This window comes from Vanellus vanellus (genome assembly GCF_965231255.1).
Source record: "Vanellus vanellus genome assembly, chromosome: 3".
Lineage (NCBI taxonomy): Eukaryota > Metazoa > Chordata > Aves > Charadriiformes > Charadriidae > Vanellus > Vanellus vanellus.
This window is the reverse complement of record NC_138907.1, coordinates 63398478-63422542: the sequence shown is the minus strand read 5'-3', so window position 1 is coordinate 63422542 and position 24065 is coordinate 63398478. Positions and strand designations below refer to the sequence as shown.

At 44.8% G+C, this 24065-nt stretch overlaps 1 protein-coding gene across 1 annotated transcript; it reads right to left on the bottom strand.

The window, feature by feature from the left end:
• Positions 1-968: 968 nt before the first annotated feature.
• On the bottom strand, positions 969-3849 carry CITED2 (Cbp/p300 interacting transactivator with Glu/Asp rich carboxy-terminal domain 2). Its single transcript, XM_082481127.1, has 2 exons — positions 3673-3849; positions 969-2998 (listed from the first exon to the last, which is right to left on the bottom strand). Exon 2 carries the CDS (start codon positions 2989-2991, stop codon positions 2257-2259), a length of 735 nt encoding a protein of 244 aa, XP_082337253.1. The 5' UTR covers positions 2992-2998; positions 3673-3849; the 3' UTR covers positions 969-2256.
• Between the last annotated feature and the right edge of the window lie 20216 nt (positions 3850-24065).

Here is a 24065-nt window from a genome sequence, read left to right as displayed (position 1 = left end):
GCTGAAACCAGAAGGTTGTTTTTTTTAAATTCTTGGGTGCTGAGAGTTATCTAAGAATGGGCTGTTACCACCTGCAGAGAGTTTTCCCAGAAGCGTACATACTTTTCTTTCTACTTTTGCTAATACTTTAATACAAGCATTATTATTTTTTTTTTACATTCATAAAACATATTATCTGCTTCACGTCTGTAAGGCAAAGAAGGCCAAGTATCACTTTTCTCACCAGCTGGGACAATTTTAGCAATAGTAATCAGTTTAATTTCCCAGCTTGATTCAAAACACTGCTATTTACACTCCCATTGTGTGGTGATATCCTCTCCTGTTTACATGCCCAGGTTTAAAATTTAACAACATCCACTATGCCATTTTTCTTCCTAATAAATTCAGAAGAGGTGGCTGAAAAAAATAAGCAAAAAGAAGGCACAGTAGTATCCTGTATCAAACCTAGAAAGCGTGACTAAATGGGATTACATGTATTATTAGGGTCCTGATCCCAGAGTCCTCGCTGAAGTAGTAACTTGTGCGGGAGCTTTGCCAAAGGCTGAGTGGGGTTAGAAGGCTGCAACAGTCGGTACTAAAGGAGCAAGATGTCAATTGCCTCATAATAATGGGCATTTTTGTCCCAAATATTTAAAGTAGACCTGTATGGATTTGTCTGTGGCTTTAGTTGGTAGCAATTTCTGGGACAGAGGGGTCAGGGATGTCCCATGGTGGAGTATTTTAAGGATATATACCCCTTCTGCTAAGTCACTGGAAATGAAACACAATCGGTTCTGGGGTGATGCAGATGTGGATCAATGCAGCAATCTCCTGTGTTTACCCTGTGAGGTGCGAGGGACGAGATGACACCCACCACCCTCCCTTCCCAAGTTACAAATTCTTGCATTTTATGCGCTTGGTCTTTTTACATAGTTCCTCCAGGTGAGATAATAAATATACAAAAGAACAAAGTCTACTATATAAATGAAAGCAGATTTATAAAATTACAAGTTTAATAGATAAATATAATAAATACTTTATGCATCATAACTCTGGACAACTACATTTAAAGCAAGTATGTTGGCAAGTCACAAAAAAGTTGCGCCTCGGCAACTTTATTTTTCATAAAACCACACTGACAGGCATATTACAATGTTACGTATGAGGCTTTATGCTGTAAGTATGTTCATATCCCGCTCACCTACTGAGTTCACCATGACATATATATGGGTGTAGTGTACTTTCTATTTTGGAATGTCTTTTTGCACACCAACACGGTTGTACAGATAGATGTTCCACTTACCAGGGACAGTGGGGAAGTTTTGAAGAAAAATACTGGTAAATGACTTCTAGAAAAACTAAAGCATTTCTTAACTTTTTATTGACATTGGCAAATTAAAATAGAATAAATTAACAATATTTTCTCAAAAAAATGTTTTGTACAAAAATACTGTCAAAATTTCCTGAAAAGCTTTCAACACAGTAGTATCTTTTCATGTACTGAATAAACTATATTAGCACAGTGTCAAAATGCTGAAGACAGAAACAAAATAAAAAAAAAAATCTGTGAAATGTTTGCCACTAGTCAACATTCCATCCACACCATATTATTGTCTGTACATATGGGGGAGGGGGAATGGGTAGCAGACTTTTTAAGTAACAGTATTACTTTTCCTGATCTGGAAAGGTTTGGCCCACATCTGTTAAACTTCCAGTTTAGCGTATTCCAAAAAAAAAAAAAATTTACTCGTCTGCACTGCAATGCATAGTTAAAAATTAAGCAAGATGGCAGCATTTGTGCAGTAGTATCTGCCCTTCAAAGTTCATGCAACCAACTAATGCAATTTTTTTTTCCCTGTTCACTCAGAATTTGAATGCAGTTCAAGTCATTGGAAATCATCGTTTACAAAATCCACAAGATTAAGCAATTTGCCAAGATTAATATCTAACAGTTCAGCACTGTGGGAATTATGGGCATGTTACTGCGAGGAAATTAAAGAGAGCGAGGAGGGGAGGGGCCAAGATAAAAAAGGCAGAGTTCTCTAGAAATTATTACTACGGGAGGGGACGTGAATGTCAAAGCTACCAAAAAAAATAAAAAGTGGCAGCGATTTAAGGAGAAGGAAAAAAAAAAAGGAAAAAAAGAATTTATACAAGCGCATAGTTGACTCTGCTTTCCAGATTCTCACCTTTTCAAGCCCTGAAAAGTGAGACACCGTGTCTAGGGGAATGTTTTCATTCGCACCGATAGAAAGTCCTTTGTTTGTTTTAAATGAATCAGCAGCTCACCCTGCTGGGCTGCTGTTTGCAAACGAAGTCCGTCATGAAGTCAAACTCGTTCTGTCCCAACCACAGCTCGGGAAGCTCCTTGATGCGATCCAGCCCCATTTCGATGACTAAGGACATGAGGACCTCCTCGTCGATGAAGTCAGTGTCTATGACATTGGGCGGCAGCATTGCCGCGGGGACGTGGGGGACGGCGGGCGGCAAACTGCTGCCGCCGCCGCCGCCGCTGCCGCCGTGCTTGGGGTTACAGTCCCTGAAATGCTGCTGCTGGCTACTGCCGTTCAGCTGGTGGCTACCGGGGTGCAAGTCCGGCATGTAGTGGCTGTGGGGGTAAGGGTGGTGGCTGAAGTACTGGTTGTTCAGCTTCTGGAGCTGCATGCTGGCGCTCAGCTGCCCTCCCGGGCTGGCGACGGGGGGGGCCATGAACTGGGAGCCGCTGAAGCGGGCCGGGGGGGGCATGCTGCCGGCCGGGTGCCCTCCGCTCACGCCCCCCGGCCCCATGGCGTGCCTCACCCCGCTGCTCGCGTTCATATTCCCAGCTCCGTAATGTATATGGTCGCCCATCAGGGCGCTGAAGGCGTGCTGCTGCGGCGGCTGCTGCTGCTGGTGGTGGTGGTGGGGGGCGGGAAACTGCCCCATGCCCATCCGATGCGCGGGGTGGTGGTGAAGCCCGCCGGATCCGTCGGGGAATCGCCCGTGGTTCATGGCCATCATGTGGTCTGCCATCGCCCACCTGGAAAGTTAGCGTGGGAACACATTAGGAAAATACACCCTCGGACATCCAGCCGCCCTCTCCCGGACCGGCTGCATCTGCCCGGCCCCGGGAGAAACGACTTCGCTGGTCCCGCCGTCCCCTCTCTCTCTTTCTCGGGAGGTGGCGGGGGGATGGGGGGGAAGGAGGAAAAAAAAAAAAAAAAAATCCCCTACCGCGGATCCACCGTGGAGTACAAAGGGAAAAATAAAAGGGGAGCCTGCGGTACGAAAATCCCAGTCGCCTCGGCTAATCCGGCGAGCAACACACGCCTGCCCACTCCAACTTGTGCATACCTATCAGCGGAAAGTGTTGCATACGGCAACAGCCGCCTCCTCCCCGCACGTTCAAAAGGCGCCCGAGCCCCCCCCCCCCCCTCCCCGGCATCGCCACGGAAGGCAGCGGATTTCCACGGCGCTCTCGCGAACTTGCGGGGAAGGAGCAAAGAACTGGGGAAGTCCCACCGAGCCGCTGTCAGCAACTTTTGGAATTAAGTCCTAATTATTTCGGTAAAAAAACGCAGTAATGCCCAGATGAGGACGTAAAGCCGGGCAGCCGAGAAACACCTTTCCTCGCTTGTCTAAAACAGTCACATTTTTCCTGTTGCACACAAAAGGGACACCCCGGCACCAGCCTCCGAGAACCGCCGCACTCACCTCCCGGCTCCTTTCTTCTTCTGCTTCAAAGGTGGCGGTGGAACCAGTCAGTAAAAGTCACCCAGCATAGAGAGGGCTTCCCCGGCTCTCTCTCCCCTCTCTCCTCGGCGCTTTACGTGCCGGTGCTGCGATCCGCTGCTGCCGCAGCCCCGGAGCTGTTTTTCACTCCTCGGCGAGGCTCATCGGCACTTGCCAACAATGAGCTGTGTTTCTTACCCAGCTTTGGCCACGGCTAATATAGGATTTCAGAAGGGAGGAGCAAAACCCTTACAGGCAACCAGAAGTAAAACCTGGAGCAAGCGGGGGGGGGGGGGGGGGGGGGGAGGGAGGGAAAAAAAAAAGGGAAAAAAAAAAGAAAGGGGAAAAAAACCACCACCCGACACCCAGAGCGCACACGCACAGGGGCACACGCGCGCAGGGAGACACGCGGGAAGGGGTCAGGCGGCTCTGGAAGGCGCCCAAGCAGCCCGCTTCCCCCGGCTGGGTGACACGCGTGTCCGTGGGTCGCTTGCGCCGCCGCGCTCCGCGCCGCCCTCGGGAACAAAGCGGGGCTGCGCGGCGGGGAGCAGCGCCCCGCTCCCCCCGCTGCGCCCACGGCCGCTCACCCGCCCGCGGCGCGGCCACGGCGGTGGCCGCCCCACGCCGCCCACAGCCACGGCCCCGGCCGGTTTCGCGCTCGGGCATCTCTGGGCTACCCTCCCGCCCCGTCCGCTCGTGTCGCTGCAGCGTGGTGGCAGCGGGCACGCGTGGGTCTGGGCGCTCCCTCCGGCAACGCTGCCCGGGCGGGGTGAAGTCCGCCGCTCCGGCGCGGCCGCGGTGCAGGTGCCCGGTCCCGCCGGCGTGAGCCCACCAGACCCGCGTGGGCGCTCCCGGGACCGGCCCCTCTGCCAGAAGCGAGATCCGAGAGCCACCTTTTTCCACAGACACGGGCGCCGCATGCGGGAGGTGCGCACTGGGGGGTGCCGGCACACTTCCCTCCCCCCTCCCTCCATCCCTCGCGTTTGCCCCACAGCCACCCGGGGTGTGCACGGCGAGTGCCCACCCGCCCTTGTCCTTGGCGGGTTTGGTAGGCTTTATTAGCATTATTTATGATTGTTTTTCTTGGAATGGCGAAGAAAAACAGAACGTGCTGTCGAGGTTTAGGCTGGGCGGGCGCGGGTGGGTACACGCGTTGCAAAGGCGATCGCCCTGGCTGGGCACGTCCTCTGTCACTCGTCCCCACCCAGTGTCCTCGCAGCACCACCCCGGCAGGGCCACGCGTGGGCAAACCACCACTCCACCCCCTTCGCCGCCCCCGGAGACCAGCGCTGCTGCCTCTCGCTCCAGATCCTTCAGCTCCTCTCTGGAGGGCGGCCGTGCTGAAGGAGCAGGGAAGCGCCGAGGGGCCAGGGGAGGCCTGCCGCTGGCAAGCGCGGGATGGTGGCCTATTTCCAATAGTGCCTTTGCCCGGCTTTTTGCTTCCCCCTCTCTGCTTTCCCCCTTTTAGCTGCCCACGGGCACGCCGAGGGGGCAGCAGTAGGCAGGACACCCTCTCCGGACACAAGGAATTGCGTGTTCCGCTTTTGAGGTCAAAGCAGCTATCACGTAGGCTGAGGCGCCAGGGGAGGTTTAGGATGGATATCAGGAAAAAAATGTCTTCACCGAAAAGGTTATCAAACATTGGAACAGGCTGCCCAGGGAAGTGGTGGAATTGCCATCCCTGGGGGTATTTAAAAGACGTGTAGCCGTGGTGCTTAGAGACATAGTTTAGTGGTGGTTTTGGCAGTGTTAGGTTGATGGTTGGACTTGATGATCTTACAGGTCTCTTCCAACCTAGACAATTCTATGATTCTGCTCCTCCATGCACTCCACAAGGACACAGCGGTGCAGGAGGTGCTCCTTGGGGAGGCACAGGCAAGGGCAAACGGGGTGCTTGGAGATGCTGTCCATGTGGCTGCCCTTTTGGGTGGGCTAGGCCCTTACCTGGCTGCAGTGAACTATGAAGGTGAAACCAAAAGCAGGGTTAGGTCCATCTTGTCTCCCCCTGGGATGGAGGCAGAGCAGGATTCCTGGGTGCAGCGAGGTGTGGCGGATGAGATGAGAAGGGCAATTCCCTGTGTGACTGGGGCAATCCTTAGCAAAGCCATGTAGGCAGGTGGCAGTGGGTGGGCACATACGAGACGCCAGAAAAATATTTGGCTGACACCCCAGCTGTGAGGGACAGCAGGGATGGAGTCAAAGCCCTGGGAGGACAGGAAGCTTTACAAGTGTCACCTTGAGGAAGTGACCTCATCCTGCAGCTCCCTTTCCTGCAGCGATTAAGTAGGGTGCCCACCATGATTACACCTTTTGGTCTTCAAATGCCTGTGAGTAGGTGGACATCTGGGAATTGGTGTTGAACCAGGACCTCCAGGAATGGTCAGAAAAGTGACAGTACCTTTCTGGAGATTTTTCCTTCTCGTGGTGTGCAGATTTTGTAGGGCAAAACAATGAATAATAAGAAGATCCTGTTCCATTTGGCAGGTAGTCAGCTGTGTATCATGACAAGTGGTTTGTTTAATGTCACATATCCATGGTGATACTGGTATGCCTTTTTGCTCTCCACTGCCTTAAGTTTGTGATCCTTTTTAAAGCCAAGCACACATTGTATCACCGCCCTGCAAATGCCCTTTCCTATTTTCAGCTTTCGGATGCTGGAAGCTGCCAGCTTGCCAACGTGAGTTATGGAGAATTGGCACGAGACTGCCAGAAGCAGTAGCAGGGAAGTCACAGCCTCCATGACACCTCACTCATACAAAATGTATCTTCAGGTAATTACAGCCCATATACAAAGAAGTAGGCAGGATGGAGCTTTCTTCATCAAGGGTTGCAATGGGGTCCAGATAAGGCTCAGTGGAGCGGTGCCAGATGAGCCCAGTTTGTCATTGTTTATGGCCACAGCAAAGTGGGAACACAATCGGTTGTTTTCCAGGAAATGGCTGGAAGACTGGTGACAGGCAGCTAGGGGAATGTGGGACAAAGCATGAGCCCATCACCACTGAGCTAGCAGGAAGCCCCGAATCTTATCTGTTTGCCTCTCCTGATCTAAGCCATGGTTATTAAAAAGCAGTCTTTTCACTCATATTCTTCAAAGTCTTCTGCATACCTGAGTTGGTTCTTCAGTCAAACAGCAAGAAAGCAGGGCACTGCGGATCAGGAGAATGCTGGAGATGTCCAGGGGCAGGAATTAAAGCAGCAGGGTTCACAGAGTCGCTCCTCAGTGAAGAATCCGAGCAGAGTTGAAAGCAGAATGTGACTGCTGTGCCCATCTAGGAATCACTGAGAAATATCAAACACAACAATGGAAAAGAAGGGGAAAGATGGATCCTCAGTTGGGTGTTAACGTTTTGGATCAGAAGGTCAGGCAGGCACTGAGGGTGGGTTGCAGATGTGGCCTTGCTCACTCCTTCCAGAATGGAACGTCTGCAGAGTATGGTGAAAGGAAGGAAAGGAAAATCAAAAAGGAGAATCCCAGATGGTGTTTTTCCAGGTATTTACTGGAAATGTTCAAGCCGGCTGAATACTTGTAGTTCCAAGGATATATCACTGGAACAAGATACCCAGGGCAATGGATTTCAGGGGGACTTGGATCTCTAAGTCCTTTTTTGCAACTCTGAAAATATAATCCCTAACTCTCTGTGTCTTGTCTGTCCCAGATCACTGTGGAGGTGAGTTTCTATGTGTCCCCTCCCACACTGACACAAAGCAGTCAGGAAAACCCAGTTCAGGACATCTGCTAGGGTTATCTGATAGGAAATTTTACATTAGAATGATATCCTGGAAGAAATGCCCTTTCTGGAGAAATGATTAAGCTCTGCTATTGAGAAGACAAGCCATGATTTTCTGGCTGCTCTCGCTTTTGACCTCCTCACAGCTTCCTTCAATCCCACCCTTCCCCGGGGCACCTGGTGCTGGGGAGGGAAGAGGGAACTGTGGCGCAGGGCGTCCCCAGCTTTTGCTTCACTAGCGTGGAGCTGGATGGCCGCTGCTGGTTTCACTGCCCACCCTGAGGAAAAACAATGAACATGACAAGTGTGTTCCAGATGGGCACCCAGGAAGCAGAGAAATCTGTTTTGGCCTCTCAACATGCCTTTTTTTTTTTTTTTTCCTGGAATTCCCTTTGTGAGAAGAACAGTGGTTGGGTTTTTTTTTTGCCCATGGGGTGAAAACACAGGGGTTTTGACTAGAAGGGAGTTCCATTTTCTGACATGCTTTACTGAGAGTCCTATTATTCTTATGTGATTAGGGGGGAGGAAGAGTGGACACCAGATTAGCCATGTATCTGGGCATGAGGTCCTCTGAGTAACCAGGTGGGAAGGAATTACCTTGGCAAATTTGGCTGTTTGAACAGCACCAAAATCCAGGCTATGGCAGAAAAAACAGGATTAATTTGGTTCGCTTAGTACAATACCAGGTACAAGCTTCCGAAAGGCGCCACAGCTCACCTCTGCTGGTCCAGACACCAGGCAGGCATTCTCCGGAGCTGAGCATCTGCCTTCCCATGTCAACAGTCTGCCCTCTTGGGGAAGGCCCAGTTCAGTGAGGTAGTGCACCTGACATACAGGTAGGCAGCTCAAGTGTGGAAGAGATGACCCACTGGGGATTTCTTTCAGTGGTGGCATATATTACAAAGAGTTACTGGGGTGATATCAAAGCAAATCTGTACTGCGTTCCTCACAGCTGGCTATCGTAGGAGAGTCGGTGGAAGCGCAGAGAGAGACGGAGCATGCGCTACCTTCATTAGTCCGCTCGGGACTCGTTTTTTCTTTGCCAGGTTTCACAAAGTAATCCATCCCTGTGCTGATTGGAAGTGTTTACTCTGCTGAGCATGCAGGTTATCAGTGTGTTTGTTAGCAACAAATCATTATGAAAAAAAAAAGCAAAGAGTTACCCAGAGCAAGAAAGTTCCTGAAGCAGTTGGGGGTATGCTAGAGGGTTTCATGTGCTTGCATCACTTGCTCGTGCGCCAGAAACCAAAGATGTATACATCAAAGAGCGATTCTAAATTAAGGAACATAGGCTATGCAAATTGTGTTATTCTGTCCCCACCCACCTTTTCCTGTTTGTTTAGATGGCTCAAGATAGTAACATGTTGGTATATTTTATTTCGGTAATAATGAATGTGGCTTTGCACCCTTCATCTGCAGCATTTTATTTGTGTGAGAATGTCCTGGAAAGGGTGACAAGCTCCATTGTTTTACCGTTACATCCTCTCAGTGCAGTGCTTCAAGCTTGAGTGACCCCAACCGAGGTTCTTCCTCAAATGTAATTTCACTGCAAGGTATTTTCTTTGCAAAAGTAACTCTGTAAAAATGGGAAAACTGATTAAGAACATTATTTCTTGAAGAGGCTCAAGAGGATGTAAATAAAAAAAAAATAAACACACATGTAAATAAATCATTAATCAGGTATCATTCCATTTGTGTTCTGTCACACAGAACCCCAACATGGACCTTTCTGGTACTCTTTACTTTTGGGTATCAGTGGGAACCAGAAATACCAAAAGGAAAAGGTTCAGGTGCCTTTGAGAAAGTGGTAATAGCTTCTGTAGTAAACCAAATGACACCAGGTCCAAATAGAGCACACAGATGGAAAGCGGTCACCAGCTACGCTGTATGAAGAAAATTTCTGTTTGGAGACCAAGCCAAGTAATAATACTACTGTTTTGGGTCAACAAAGACTTTTAAAAAATGTTCAGGTAGAATGAAATGTTTTATTTAATTAAAAATTATTAAAAAGCAGAGTACATACTTCTAAGTATGTATTAGGCCTGGATGATTACACCTGCAGCGTTCATTGCATACATTCTGTAATTAATTTAACTGGTAGTTGACAAGTAATTTATTTGAAGTCCACCAAGTAATTGAAGCTTATTATTAGAATGAATTGGAATGCTCCAAAAAAATAAAGATTTATGATTACAAATATAGGCCCCAATCCAGGATACATTTATACACACGATTAACAGTCACATTTTAAGGCAGATCATTTCACACAGTACCCTACTCTCTCCTATCTGCATATAAATATTCTATTTTAAATCAGTGAGGCTGTGCAGGAAGTAAGATAGTTCTCAGTATGAGTAAGGTTGACAAAATCTTAACTTCTCAACCCCCCAACTGATCAAATTGACACAACTTAAATCCAACAACAGTCTGTAGTTGGGACTGGATTTCCAGGTGGTCACATCTTTACAGCACAACAATCCACTTGAGACACTAATCTGTGTGATTGTCTGGCCTGGAATTTAGTAAGACTCAATCTATAATGTAATTATATTATTCCATTGATTAAGTCCACATTTTCCCTTTACAGTTCCAATATTTCTGACGTGAAGAAAATGTTAGTATAATTAACACAATGGTTATATGAGAGGTGTTCTGTTGCTGTACCGAACGTCAATTTAGATTTGGGTAAACACATCCTTTGGACATGCTTATTGGACCTAATGGTATCATATGCAGCAGAATCTTTCTAAATCACATGAGAAATACTGACTTCCATGAGACTCTGCAAGGGTTGAGTGTACAGCAAACACGTGTGCCAAAATAGTGTTGTAGTATGTAGGAAAGTAGTTCTTCAGTATAATCACTGTGGTCATTAAGACTTCTCCAGCATCCTTGCCACTTTGAATTTTATTTAAATAAATGGGGAAGTAGTTTAATCCTCCTCATGGTGATAAAGGGTTACAAGCAGCTGTGGTGCTGGTCACGTGTCACACATTGTCAGCAGACAGTTACAGTTTCAGTTACATTTTCTCCTTTGATTTGATTATGTTTTTCTCCTAAATTAAATAATTATAATGTGTGTACTATGTGGTAACGGCAGCAGCATTCATTCCAGGCCTCTACGAATACGCTGTGGGTTCAGGAGAATTTGTAAGCAATAAGCCTTCTCATCTCGTTCAGCATTTTAGGCAACTTATTTTGCACACACCTTCTCCAGTATGGTTTCCTTTTACAAGTATGAAGGATCTGGGCATCATTCCAGTCTGACCCATCTTTTCAGTGGATTTTCACTGCATTTCTTTAGTTGAGAACCTGTAACCCTTTTTACCGCAAACCTCTATTTTGAGGCTTTATGTTTCAAGCTGGGTCTCATCTCGATCCAGTACTTCACACCGTCTTTCTCTGGAACACAGATATGTTATCTTTGTTCTCTGTGGCAAGGGTTAATCTCGCTCAGACAGGCCATTCTCAGTGTAGAAGATGCCTATCTGTGCTTCTCCCTTCCTGAGTGCTTGCTGCAGAGGAGGCTTGCTGCTATCCCTCTCAAGATTAGTTACACACTTTGTATGTGGATTACTTCCTGTTTTCCCTCAGCTTTTCATTTTGGTTGGCACCAGCAAGTGTTGTTTCCACTTGTGTAAGTAGCTGTTTTGTGGGCCATAGGATTCAGAAGCAACAGACTCGATTTCGGGACGTTTCAACTTTTGCTCTGAAATATGTATGGTTAAGTTGGGTGGACCCCTGAGAAATAATGAAATGCGAACAAAGTAAATAGTTCAAAATAGTTATATTTCCTAAAATTTGTTAAAGGTCAAGTTTTGTAGCCCGTTATTTGGAAACATAAAGATAAACCCTGTTTTTTTATCAGACCTATCTTTGTGAATGCTGCAAAATTATGATAAACTGATTTTTTCAATTGATTACTTTTGGTTTAAGCTGTTTTTAGGAAGGCACAGCAGATGCATGTGATTTTTCACACTTTGCTGTTCTTATGCGTCAGCCTGATGATATCATACTCAAGCACTAATAATACTACTACTTGCCTTTTACATAAATTAGCACTTTACAGCTTCAGAGCATAATACCAACATTACCTAATTACACTAGAATTGAGCATGCACTCTTTTCCTTTTAAAGTAGAAGCTGTTGGATTTAAATGGTGATATGTAATCAGAAAGGAAAACAAGTCCTTTAACAGCCTGTGTAGTGGTCTCATCAACAGGCCAGGAGCCAGGGTATTTGTTCTTCCCCCTCTCCCAATTCCAGCAATGTAATGAAAATCAGACTTAAGCACCCAAATTCCTTTATCCTTGTGAAAGTCTCACACAGGCCTCAGCTTCTCTTTCTATAAAGTGGAAAAACTGATACCCTTCTCCTAGAAAATGCCTAGCAGAAACCTTTTGGGGTCAGCACCTAAGTATTACTAGTGTGGCCACAGATACTTGATGTCAAAAAGATTTTAAAGCTATCCTAGTTTTCTGCTTTTATTTCAGATCATGAGTGGTACCCTGACCACCTTAATGTCAGTAGAAATAGTCATTATCATCACTGACTTCAATGGAGGCAAGGTCCAGCCTGGCACTTTTAATCTTACACAAAAGGCCACCCTTCCAATAACCTCTTGGCACCGGCTCTTCGCAGCACTCACTCCCACCCAAGCAACAGCACTAAATGCTCCCCTCTCTTCTCTGCCTTCCCTGCATCCTAAATATTCCACTCCCATTGCCTCTTGCCACTTACCTCTGCAAGATTCTTTGGAAGCTCTTGCTTCCTTTCTGCTCCAGGATGAATTATCCCTGCAAACTTTCAATACTCATAGCTCCTGTCCAGGAAGATCACTGCAATTTTCCTTCCAAATAGCCCATTTCCTGCAGCTACGTGCAACACCCTCCACCAAATCTCTCCCATGGTGAATGGCAGCAGTCCAACAATGTATTATCCATCACAGCGAAGTTACGTTCTTCGACAACAACTTCTTTGCATAACTGTATCCACAGCCTCTTTCTACCCTCCAGACTCTGACACCCCAGTAACCAATTTCCATTCATGCAGAAAATGTTATGTCCAACAACTTCTCTTGCTATAATTCCCATGCACGATAAAACAAATATCCTATCGTTTGGTCTGGTATGGAAGGTGTTCAGCAATAGCAAGAATGTGTGTTAGGGCTCTTAAATCCTTCTGAAGTGGTCTTCAAGATCTTTAGTAAAATATTACCTACGAGTAAAATATTACCTTACGAGTAATATTTCAGTCCCATGCCAGGGTAGGAAGAGTATTATTACTACTAATAAACATGTACATGTAGCTTTTATTCGTCCAAGAGTTTGAGAGACACCCACTACCCTGTATTTTTGTTCACAGTTTTTCTACAATTCTTCACATTTCAGGACAAAACTCCTGCCAGTTTGCAATGTTTTATGAACATTTCATTCATTGTCTTTTGTGTATAAATTATCAAGGCTGGTTGATTGCTCAAGAATATTTATGTTGTTTGCAGAATAAAACAAACAGCTCTGTGACTAATACTGGCTTAAATTCAGTGTATAGCTCTGATTAATGCTATTTTTAACTGTAATATAAGGTTCATTACTGCTCATGTATTATGGCTAGCTATCCCTGGCTCAATTTTTGTTAGCACAGCACAAGGCAACTTGATTTCAGAAAGAACAAATAGCTAAAAGGATATCTGAAATCCAGTCACACGTATTTTGCCTGAAGATAGGTATTCATAGCACAGAAAAAGCTGCTGGTACACTAAGTTCACTATCTGCCTACTAGCGGTACCAACACTAACGTCCTCGTGGCTGTGCAGCTGAGAAGGCAAACCTCATAAAGCAACTCATATCATCACTGATGGAGACATAAATCTGAGGGATTTCTATCTTAATCCTGCCTAGTCTTGAACATTGGAAGTTGAAGGCTCTTGTCATTTTTATTTTCTGTACAACAACTGATGAAATGGTACCTCCCTGGCTTGTATAATCAGTTCTACTGATTACAGCAGTTAATGGACTGACTCAATTTACATGAGCTGAAAGACTGGATTTCCTTTTTTTTTTTTAAATGTATGTTTAAGTCTCCTCCGTTTTGGTGGTAAACGGAGCTATTTACCCTACTAACAGTTTAAGACCAGTTTCTTATAGATTAGTTATACAGTGCATTGATAAGCTATGTCCTTTTGCGTGTTTCTTTCTATTGAAAAAGGTACATCAGCATACCACGTGCCATGTCTGGTCTATCCTTCATTGTACAAACTTTCCTGTACTCTTTCTTTAAAAGCCATCATCCTGCTGAGAGCCTAGGATGCACTGTAGTCAGTAACACGGTAGATAACTTGGCACTTGGCAGGACTGACCTTTACAAGGTCAGTCAGTTTATTCCATAGGCAGGTTTCTCTTCTGCATCCCTCTAAGGTTGGCTAACTGAAACTTTCTATCAATGTTTTATATATTCATATTACAATATTTTCTGTCATCCATTTTTTTATTACAGCCTATTTTCTGGGTTTGATCATTGAAGCACACTGAGCAGACATCTTCATTAAGCTGTCCACACTGATGCCTCAATCTTTTTTTCGAAAGGTTACAATTAATTCAGAACCCATCTGTGTATACGAGTAGTTTAAATCATGCCTTCCAAGGCACATTACTCTGTACTTATCTACACCGCATGCCCTCTGCCGACACATTACTCAGTTAGTTAGTGTTGTCAAGGCTTACTGAGGTGCCTCGTGATCCACCAACCTTGTCTTGCCTGCCACTCTTATGTATCCAGCCTTTCCAGTAGGTCCTCAAAACGTACACTACACAATGCTGCTATTTGTATTGAACCTTGAGGCACCCCGCTACTTAAATGCCGTGAAGAGAACCGAGCAATTATTCCTGCTCTGCCCCTCCGCGCTATCCCCTAACTGGATTTGCATCCACAACTGGCAGGATGTTACCACCTCTTCTCCTCCTGGCAACTGACTTTCCTTAGTAGCCCTTTGTGAGCAGTCTTTATTCAAAGCCTTTTGACTGTTTTAAATAACTTCCTCTGGTTCCCCCCCATTGCCCTGCATTTTGCTATGGCTTCACTAAATTGCTCAAACCCCAAAGATCTGACATCAAAGCCTTCTTTTCTTTCACAAACTTTTGTTTGTTGACCCAGAAGTTTTTGTTGCTACCAGTGGTGTTATTTCAGTGTCCTGTCCAGGCAGGTGAGCTTTGGGCCTGTTCCACTGCCGGGCTGCTGTGATGGGGAGCTACTTCATGTGAACTAAATTCTTGCAGCGGGCTAACGGCTTTTGTATGAGTAGCAGTCTCTTCAGAAGCAATTCTCTCAGCCACCTGAGAGCTTCAAAAATAAAATAAAAATTGAGAAATCATGCTTTCTCAGCAAGGACGCATCCAAGTACCCACATCCCTGTTTGGGGCTGGCTGAGGGCTCACCTTTAACCCTGGGGCCCTGTTCTTGTGCCACTAAACGTGATACAAGCTGGTCATCAGCTATCACCTTCTCCCTCATGAGAGTTTCTCATGTTTTTGTTTTGCCTGCAGCAGCGGCTCCTCCCGGCCGCCATGCCCGCCAGCCAAGCCAGTCAGTGCTTCCCTTCCCCTCCAGGGCTCCCCTCTCCCTGCCCCCCCACAGCCGCCTTGCCCAGCCTTGCTCATCCCTGGTGCCTCCTCCCCTCAGGCCTCACGCTGGAGCCTCCTGCCCCTCCTCGGCCCTCTGTCGGATCGCCCTCTGCCCCCGCTGCTGCCATCGGATTGCCCTCCGCCCCCACTGCTACCATCAGGGCCTGAGCTGAGCGCCCCTTGCTGCGGCAGCTGTTGAAGCAGGCCGCCCCTCGCCCCTCAGCGGCCCGGTGCCCCTCGGTGGGCAGGGCAGGGGAGTGGGGACATCCTGCCCCGCCGGCTGCCACCTCAGCCATCCTCCCTCTCCGGCTGGCAGCGGGGCCAACTGTGTTGGGGGCTGTTGAGGGCACGGCGGGCAGGGGGCTGGCAGGTGCCCGTCCCGGCTGGGTAGTGGGGAAGGCGGCCAGGTGCTGATGGTGATAGAGACTGTGGGTGGCAAATGTACAGCTGTGGTGTGAGGCCGTGAAGAGGCAATGGTGGTGTTTGAAATGCGTGGGGCCCTGGGGTGGTCCGTCCACAGCCGTGCACTGAGCATGGCCGGTACTGGCGGGGTCACACCTGCCTTGGTGGCCCTGAGAGACTCCACAAAAAAACTCCACTGGTACAGACAAGGCCGCTGTGCCCCAAATGGCAGACACCACAGTTTTTGAAGGTTGCCTTGTTTACTACTTCTGCTGGCAAAAAAATAACAGGTTTATAACGTGCAAGGCCAGCTGTGAGTCTGGTCAAGACGTGACCAATGTTGGGCAGGAGGCAAAGATGGGGGTTCAGTGGCGTGGGGGGCAGGTTGGAGGGCCTGTTGTGCCGGCACACGCAGTGCGGAGCAGCGGCATGGCAGGACTGCAGATCCCCTCAAGTAACACGCAGCCAGGCACCTTTCTTGTTATTCCAAGTAGCAGAAGGAGAAGCAGCAACTCATCCCCTGAGCAACTTGTACCCTGTTTGTGTTCCCTCAATAGAATATACCTTAGGGCACTATACATACTCTGTGGCTGGTATGGTTGATACCACCTTGGTTTCCCAAAGCTTTCAGTTCACGGTACTCCAGTTTGGCAAATAAAAAGCTTAAACTATTTTTACATTCACTTTCACGTTAACCTCAGAGTAGACCTGCCAAATCTGACACGCTGAAAATAAGTGATACTCATTTTGGATTAATTTTAAGGCACTCTGAAAAAGCATTACCCTTCCCCCCTTTCTGATAAAAGAATTTTGCAGTTGGTTTCAATGATCCACTTAAAATCTCACTTTGCTTTTGAGGTTCTTTTTGTAATCTAATTTAAATTTCTACTGCTTGGAAAACCTGCTAAGAATTCTTAATTGGTATATGGAACAGTAAATATAAAAACAAATGGCAAAGAATAGTGGAAGAGAACAAAGCACTTTGAATACAACAGAAAGAAGGACTGACTTTGTTGCCACTATTCCAGCAACCCAAACTTTTCCCTTTAACAGCTTGCTGAACGTCAGCTCTCTTCCATAACCTTTTATCCTCTTCTTACACGTTTTTCTTACAGGATATTTATTTTCTGAATTATTTTTGGAATCATGGTTCTGCAAAATTTGATTTCCTCTTTTCACCCCTCTATTCCTCTCCCAACTTCCTTGAAACCAAGAAATTAATTTCTTTTTTTTAATAATTGCAGTGTAGAATGGAGATTATATCATAGAAATTAGAGATGCAAATGGGCAAGTTAGGTCATTCAGCAGTGCATCTGCACTGAGTATGCATGATGACTCCCCACACTGTAATGTGTTCTCTAGTGTTTTGTCCAATCCAATTTTGTAAATTGGGTTGACTTCTATTTAAATTGGAAGGCTGTTCCATAATACAGAGAGATCACCAAGAGGAATGTCCTATATTTTTAGTTTTTTTTTTTTTTTTTTTTTTTTTTAATCAGGCTTTTGCCATATCAGTTTTAAAAACATCTGGCTAACACTGTGTGGGGAGATGTACAGAAACCATCTAAGAACACTGGAATGGTGATGCAGCTTGTAAGCACTTTGAAGGAAACCTGAGGATTAATCTTGTCAATAAGTGCATTATGGGGACTGCTTCCACGGCAGTTCTTCCCACACAAGTGCCCATTGCCCCAAATAGGAGCTGCTCAAGTGCAATAGCTGCAAAATCAATCCCACTTTACGTAGCATCCATTGAATAACAAACTAAAAGTGCAGCGTATGATTAGTTTGTCTACAGTCTGAAAGTCTCTCAGTTGTTTTTGCATTTGAAGTGAAGTGCAAAATTATTATATAACTGCCTAAGCAGAGATCCATTAATCTAACCCCAGAAATTTTAAAACTATTTGCTCTAGTTTATTAGGTGGAGGAGACAGGAGGCACAATGTTATTTAGGCACTTCACTGGGCTTGAGTGATGTCAGTGTGAGCTGGCCATCTACACAGCTGCTCGGTGCTTTAGACCTTTGTAGCTTTTGGCCAGAATATTTGGCCTCTAGTTCCCTGCTCTAAACACTGCTTAGGACTTCTAATTCAATAATTTGTCATATGAGGCATTAGAAAGAATAGATGAAGCGTCAATATTTCTTGTGTGTGTGGGTTTTTTTTTTTTTTAATTAATTGGTCATTGTTATGCTGCTTAATGTTATGTTTTTGTTTCCGAAGATAAACAGTCAGTGGGTACTGTTGGTACTTGGCTGATTTGGAAATCATGATTCTTTTTTTCAGGTGCCTGAGGCTGTGCGTGGTGTTCCAGGCTGAAGCAGCAATGCAGTTTTGAAGTTTATTCCCCAATTGTCTCCACTTACCAAGCTCTGGCTTAATTTGCAAAGTGGTTTTGGTATGTGCTAACTAAATTTTGTTTCCTTTCAGAGAAACTAAACCAGAAGCTTCGTTCTGCTTGTACACCAAAAACACTTCAACAGCTGGTGATGGTCCAAGCCTGTAACGGGTCCCTTGAACAACTTTGAATGGGCTGAGGGAACACACACTCAGTTCAGGGGATGGGACTAAGTCTGGTCTGCAGTAAAATTCCCAGACTGCTTGAATTGCAGATACAGAGGCCTCAGTACCAACAACTTTGATTCACTTATCTGCGCCTATAATGTCAAATTAGTGGCTAATGATAAACTTAGCCTGAGATTTTAGGAATCTAATTTTTGGCCCCTCTGTCTGGCAGTTTGGACCCTTGTGTGCATTAGGGACTCCCTACATGCCTCTTCCAATTCCACTGGAAGAATAAGTAATTTTTCTCTCTGGCTTAATCACTTGGAAACTACATCATCTTGAATTAAAATTGCTTTTTCCTATTTACAAAACCAGGAATGGTTTCTAAGAGCTCTGCCCCTCCCACATCGCTTTCTTTGCCTCTTTTCCAGCTGGGTCCAGCATGATTCCAGTGCTCAGATAACAAAGCACCATCGGCAGGGTGATGCGGGTGGAGGCGCATTGAGAGGGTGTAACTGCCCACCACACATTTAGATCTCTTTTCACTGAATCAGGTGAAAAAGATAGTACTTAATGCCTTTAAGAAAGGGCTGCCTGCGTGACAAGTACAAATTATACTTCATGTTCCTGTAATTTGACCAGTCAACACCTGGTCTAAAACAAGTGATATACTGTTAAAAGAGAATTCCAAAGCCACAGACGTATCATTTTCCCTATGAAATAAACAGGCAGTTAAACCCCCATCTGCACCCAACCCTCCCCAGAAACCAGAAAACCTAAACACTCAAAACTTTACAAATAAGATTTTAAAAAATGAAGAAAATGTAGGTAATAGCATACCAGTTTATATTTACAGAAGTGTTCCTTTTTTTTTCTTTTTTTTTTTTTAATTAATGGCTGTATAAATCAATTTTGAGTTTTTTAGTCGTTATAAAAACAGAAACATTTTAAGATAAACCCAGGAAAATAAAAATTCACCAGATAGGGTCTCTATCAGAATAAGTATATTTTGTCTTGGCTAGTAAATTTAAGTACTACTTTCATTTTCTGTATATAAATAAGAAAACTGGAGTGCTCAGATGACATTGGTTTAATAACTTCTGCTGAGAATTATTCTTTAAATTCTGTTCACTGCCAGAACTGAGTGTGGGTGCCCAGCAGATCAAACAAAACAAAAAAACAAAACAGTAAATAATTGTTCAAGAAAGTACTTTTGAATTGTGGCACTTGGAGTAATAACAGTTTGGCTCTCTATAATACAGTATATAATTGAACCAGCTTGGGGGGAAAAAAAGCTAAACCCAAACTTGCTGAGGAAGAAGGATGTCTCCATGCATTAGAAATATGTGGATAGAAAAGAACTCAAGAGAGAATGAGAGCTTAAAACGAGGGCAAGGAAGGAAGGAGTCTGCAACATCCAGTGGCTACCAAGAGAGAAAGGAGTTTGGGGGCTGGTAGTGAGGAAAGTGCACCCTAGTCTGCTTAGGGCAGCTGAGTGAGCTCAAACCCCCTTTCTTTGCTGCTTGACCAAAGTCAGCAACACTTGAACAAGTTTGGGACTGACTCCTATGAGCCCTCCAGTTCGGTGAGGGCAGGGACGTCTATCAGAAGAGAGAGCAATTAGGAGAGAACGTTCGCCCACTTGTCTCCAAACTGAGCATCTGTCCACAGCACTGGCTTTAAGAAAAGCACCTGGGAGCACGCTTTATGTGTGGCGAGGTGTATATTCTGAGGATGTCTTGTGGCTGCGGCCCTCGACTGAGGAGTGTATTACGCAGTGTTACGTAAGAAGTATCTGCCCCAAGGGTGCTGGGCATGGGCCATTCCTCCTGGCCTTGTTAGAGCTCTTACTGTCAATAAGGACTTGACTACACATAAAGCTATTTCTGATTAATGCCACATGTGGATGCTCTGGCCACACATGACATTAATCAAGAACGATTAATCAGGAACAACTCCATGTGTAGACAAGCCCAAATTTAATGTGAGGGTGGTCACAGAATGGTGCTCTGCACAAGAGAGACCTCAGAGCAGATGAGTAATTGCCTGTCGTTTCTATGTGGATAATAATGCTTTTGGCAGGGAACTAATAGATGTTTGAGAATTATTTAATTTTTCATTACCAGGTACACACACATACACCATTGTCAACAATACCCAGTTCCATGAACACTGGAGTGTGGATCAGTAAAATAAGCATCTCTTGCTGTTGCTGCCTGGTATGTGCAGCATTAGGCTTTGTGGGCATCACTAGACACTTGCAAGCACCGTATCTGTGTTGGCCAAGGGTGTGAAGAAGTGCCTTTATTCCTTTATCTTTGGAAAGGATAAGCACACAGAAGCTAACCTTTTGTCACTAAATGGCTTGTGTTGCTCAGGACAAGCTCGGGTTAAATTTTCTTCTTTACAACCTAATTATTGCCAGAGCAGGCTGCTGACAAGTACTTGTTGTGTGGGCAGCTTTTAAAGACTGGGATGGTTCAGTGTGCCACAGGATAACCTCTTCCTTTCACCATCGTGGGAGTTCCCTGAGTTGGGGCTGATAGGAAGCAAGATTATTCTGGAGGTGGGTTGGTGTGCTCGGGGAATATTTATCTATACCTGAGCTGGCTCCCAAGCTGGCTGTTATATTATTTTTATGCAAGCTCTTTTCTATACCATTTTGTGAGGAGCCAATTGCCCATGCTTAGCTCACTCTGGGTGTGACCAATGCTTCTTTGTCCTTTTCTTCTCCCTGCCTTTTGATGCTCAGACCACCAAGTCACTGCCCTGGCTTGGTGCCTGGTTGAGTTGGTAGGACCCTGGTTCCACACTGCTGGAATGATGTGCTTTTTCCACTCAGAATATTTAGTGGAGTTCACTCCAGTATATAATTTCTCATGAAGCAACATGAAATCAGTTGAAAGCCAGTATGTCACAGGTTAGGATAGAGAAATTTTATTTTATTTTATTTTATTTTATTTTATTTGGGAGGATGCTAAATAGCAGGCCAGTATTCAGTCCGTGTTTGTATTTGGTTAGATTTGGAGCCACATAAGAGCACAGGTTTCCAATATCTGAGGCCATAGCATATTTTTGGGTATCTCCTATTGAAGCTGTTCTACTTCATTGGGAAAGGGAGCCTGTGAGACTAACCTGCTAGTTAAAGTGGTCATATGGGAGTCCCACATTCACGTGTGTGTTCCAAGAAATGTACAAATGTTTATACAAAGTGGAGCAGCTATAGTGGGACAGATTGAGACAGATTTTTTCAGAACACTGAATGGCTTTGACATTTGGCCGCTTCCCAGAGAAACAGGAGAAGGGGTTCAAGATCATTCGATGAATCAGGCAGAGAGTAGACTTCGGAACCTATTTCCCAATACACATGCATGTGCCCTGACCCTGCCGCTCCCTCTTACCTCCCTCCAAAATGTTGAATGTGAGCTTTCCAGCAGGGATTAGGCATGAGGGAGGGCAGTGAGCAGCGTCACGGTCTATCATGTGCCTACCTGTTGAACTCCTGCTCTGCCCTCAAATTTAAGCAGCCATTGAAAAGGATCTGTGGGTTGTGGTAATGCTGAAATGTTAACCTCAGGTACCTAAAGGTGGATTTAGGCGCCCAAGCCATTTGTAGGTTTAGTTCATAAAATCTAAAGTGTGGTATAGCTTAATAATTGGTTTCTATAATAAGCACTTAATTTTAGCAATAAAAATGTGTTTCATGTATGTATAAATTGGCATTTTTAATTACCCATTTTTCTAATACTCTTGTGAGGATATAATTTATATTGTAATGTCGTGGCACTCAAATGTAATTCTAGGAATAGCATTTTTGGTATGAACAGGTTTATTTCTTGTTACATTTTACTGAACCATTTAAAATTATAGTCAGCTGAGGGACCGTGTGCAGCTTTTATTACAGATCCCTTCCTATGTTAATTCTAGATGTCCAAAAAGCTGAAAAATAGTGGCTTGGCATTTGTAACCTTTCCTTTCAGTAGATTTATGCTTTTAAAACCTCATCATTAGCTCATGGCAAAATGCTCTTTATGGTGCCACACCTTAGAGGCTGCTGAAAGCTCTGGCAGGAGCAGAGCATGCATGTTCTCTGTGTCCCCTACACAAGGGAGTTATGCTCCTGTTCTGTGATCTGTGCTGCGTTTTGATACGTTTAGGTTTGTGAGATAAAGAGTTAGCTTTAAATCCCAAAGCCATAAATATGTTTTTCCTAGTTAACAAAAAGAACTTCTCCTCTCCATCTGTGATAATATGGAATTGGAGATAACTGCAAAGCTTGGGCTAACAGATGAAGGGTTGGATACAAGGCACATCCGAGTCAGGAATCTATTACCATGCAATTTGCTTCCTCCATTTATTGCCAGAGCATGAATCTGTTGACCTTTCGGTCGTACTGTCTCTTCTACTACATCTTCTCTGGGGAGGAGAAATGAGAGGATTGAAGACATGTTTCTTGGAAGACTATTTTTAGCGGGGGGGGGTGTGTTGAAGTAGGAAGGTCTAAGTGTTTGGACATGAGGACTGTTCATTAGAACTTAGTCTTAAATGGATGGAATACAGATATTTTGACTATGCTGAAATAAATAAACAATATAATAAGGGGACGCAGCCTTTAAAAATGTCAGCTGTCTAAAGTTACTGCAATTTTGGTCACTTTAACTCATGGAACTGGCATTCAGATGACAGATACCCAAGGTTTTGCTGACCTTGGGAACATTACTGAGTAATCAGTCATTAAGTAAGCATGAAGTGTTCTTGAACAATTTAGTCAATGTCTTCAGCACTTAACATACTTTCCTTTGAAAACACGCAACTTTTTGCTCCATCTTCTATTCCAGGACACAAATTTGTTCTAATTTAAAGGGAACACCATTCTTCATTTTCCTTGTTTGCTGTTTCCTGTCATATCTCTTCTTAATGGGAGTAACAGCCTTCTGTTCAACTTTTGGTTTTGAATATGTCTCTTAATAAAAGTATAATAAAACTTGAGTTTTACATCTTCAGAGAGCAACATAATCTTGAATGAAGGAGGGCTGAGTTCTGCCTTCAGATGAAAAAGCATAATTGCCATTGAAATAAATGAAACTCAAGCATATATAGAGAGAGAATAAAATTTGGATGTCAGACTGTTTCTTGTAAAATCCTGTTAGGAAGGCAAGCAAAGTATTATTATACCAATCTTTGCAGATAATCTGAGACAAAGAGGATTAATGAATTGTCGGGATCCATTGAAAGAATCATTAGTTAAAGCTATTACTGGCACTTCAGGAGTTTCTGGGCTCGCAGTCCTATGTGCAATCCATTTACCCGTGATGCTGAAACTAAGGCACCCTGGGGTGGTGAATAACTCACTCCACCAAGAGGTTACGTGGAAGGTTGTTTACGTTCTCCAAGTTAGTGTGCAAACAACCATATCGGTACTTGGACCCACACGCTTCTTTGCAGTGTATGGAAGCAAATCAGCAGTGAATAAAAGGCTCTGGAGGCCATGGCTGAAGGATCAGATGTACTGTTTGGTGTACCAACTGTTTGGCACTGTTGATGCTCAGTGCATACGAGCAGGACAGGATGAACAGAGGGGACGTGGGGGAGGGAACGTTGTGATGAGACAGAATAGGGTGGGAGTGTGAGGAAAAGGAAATGGGAGGAGTATGAGAGAAAACGCAGAATGTGATAGAAAAGTATTGTAGAGCTAAACTAAACAAGAGTGTGTAAATTGACGTGATATCGTTTATAAAGTGCCCATTGTATATATCCACGTGCTTATTTTATATTCATCATGACAATACTACTTTTGAATATGTATTCCAGGAATTCTCAATTGCTTCTGCAACACAAACACAAATGCATGTTTTAGCCGTTGTTAATTTGGGTTTAACAACGTTAGTGTTGTAGTTTGTGATAGATTGTAACTAACTGCTTTATGGCAGGCTTTTTCCTCCAGTTTATACTTATTACTGGTCATCTCTGACATTCTTACCTATTGTAACCACTATTACTTTAGGTGAGTCATGCTGCAGTGAACAGTGCTTGCTAGATACAGTAGTAGGACTTTTACAAAAGCCAGTCGTGATAACTTGAAGGAAAAAATAAGGCAAACCATGGGGACCTCCCATTTTCTT

Bases quoted from the DNA above. Each gene is read 5' to 3' on its own strand.
- CITED2 (XM_082481127.1), bottom strand. From the start codon at position 2,991: ATGGCAGACCACATGATGGCCATGAACCACGGGCGATTCCCCGACGGA.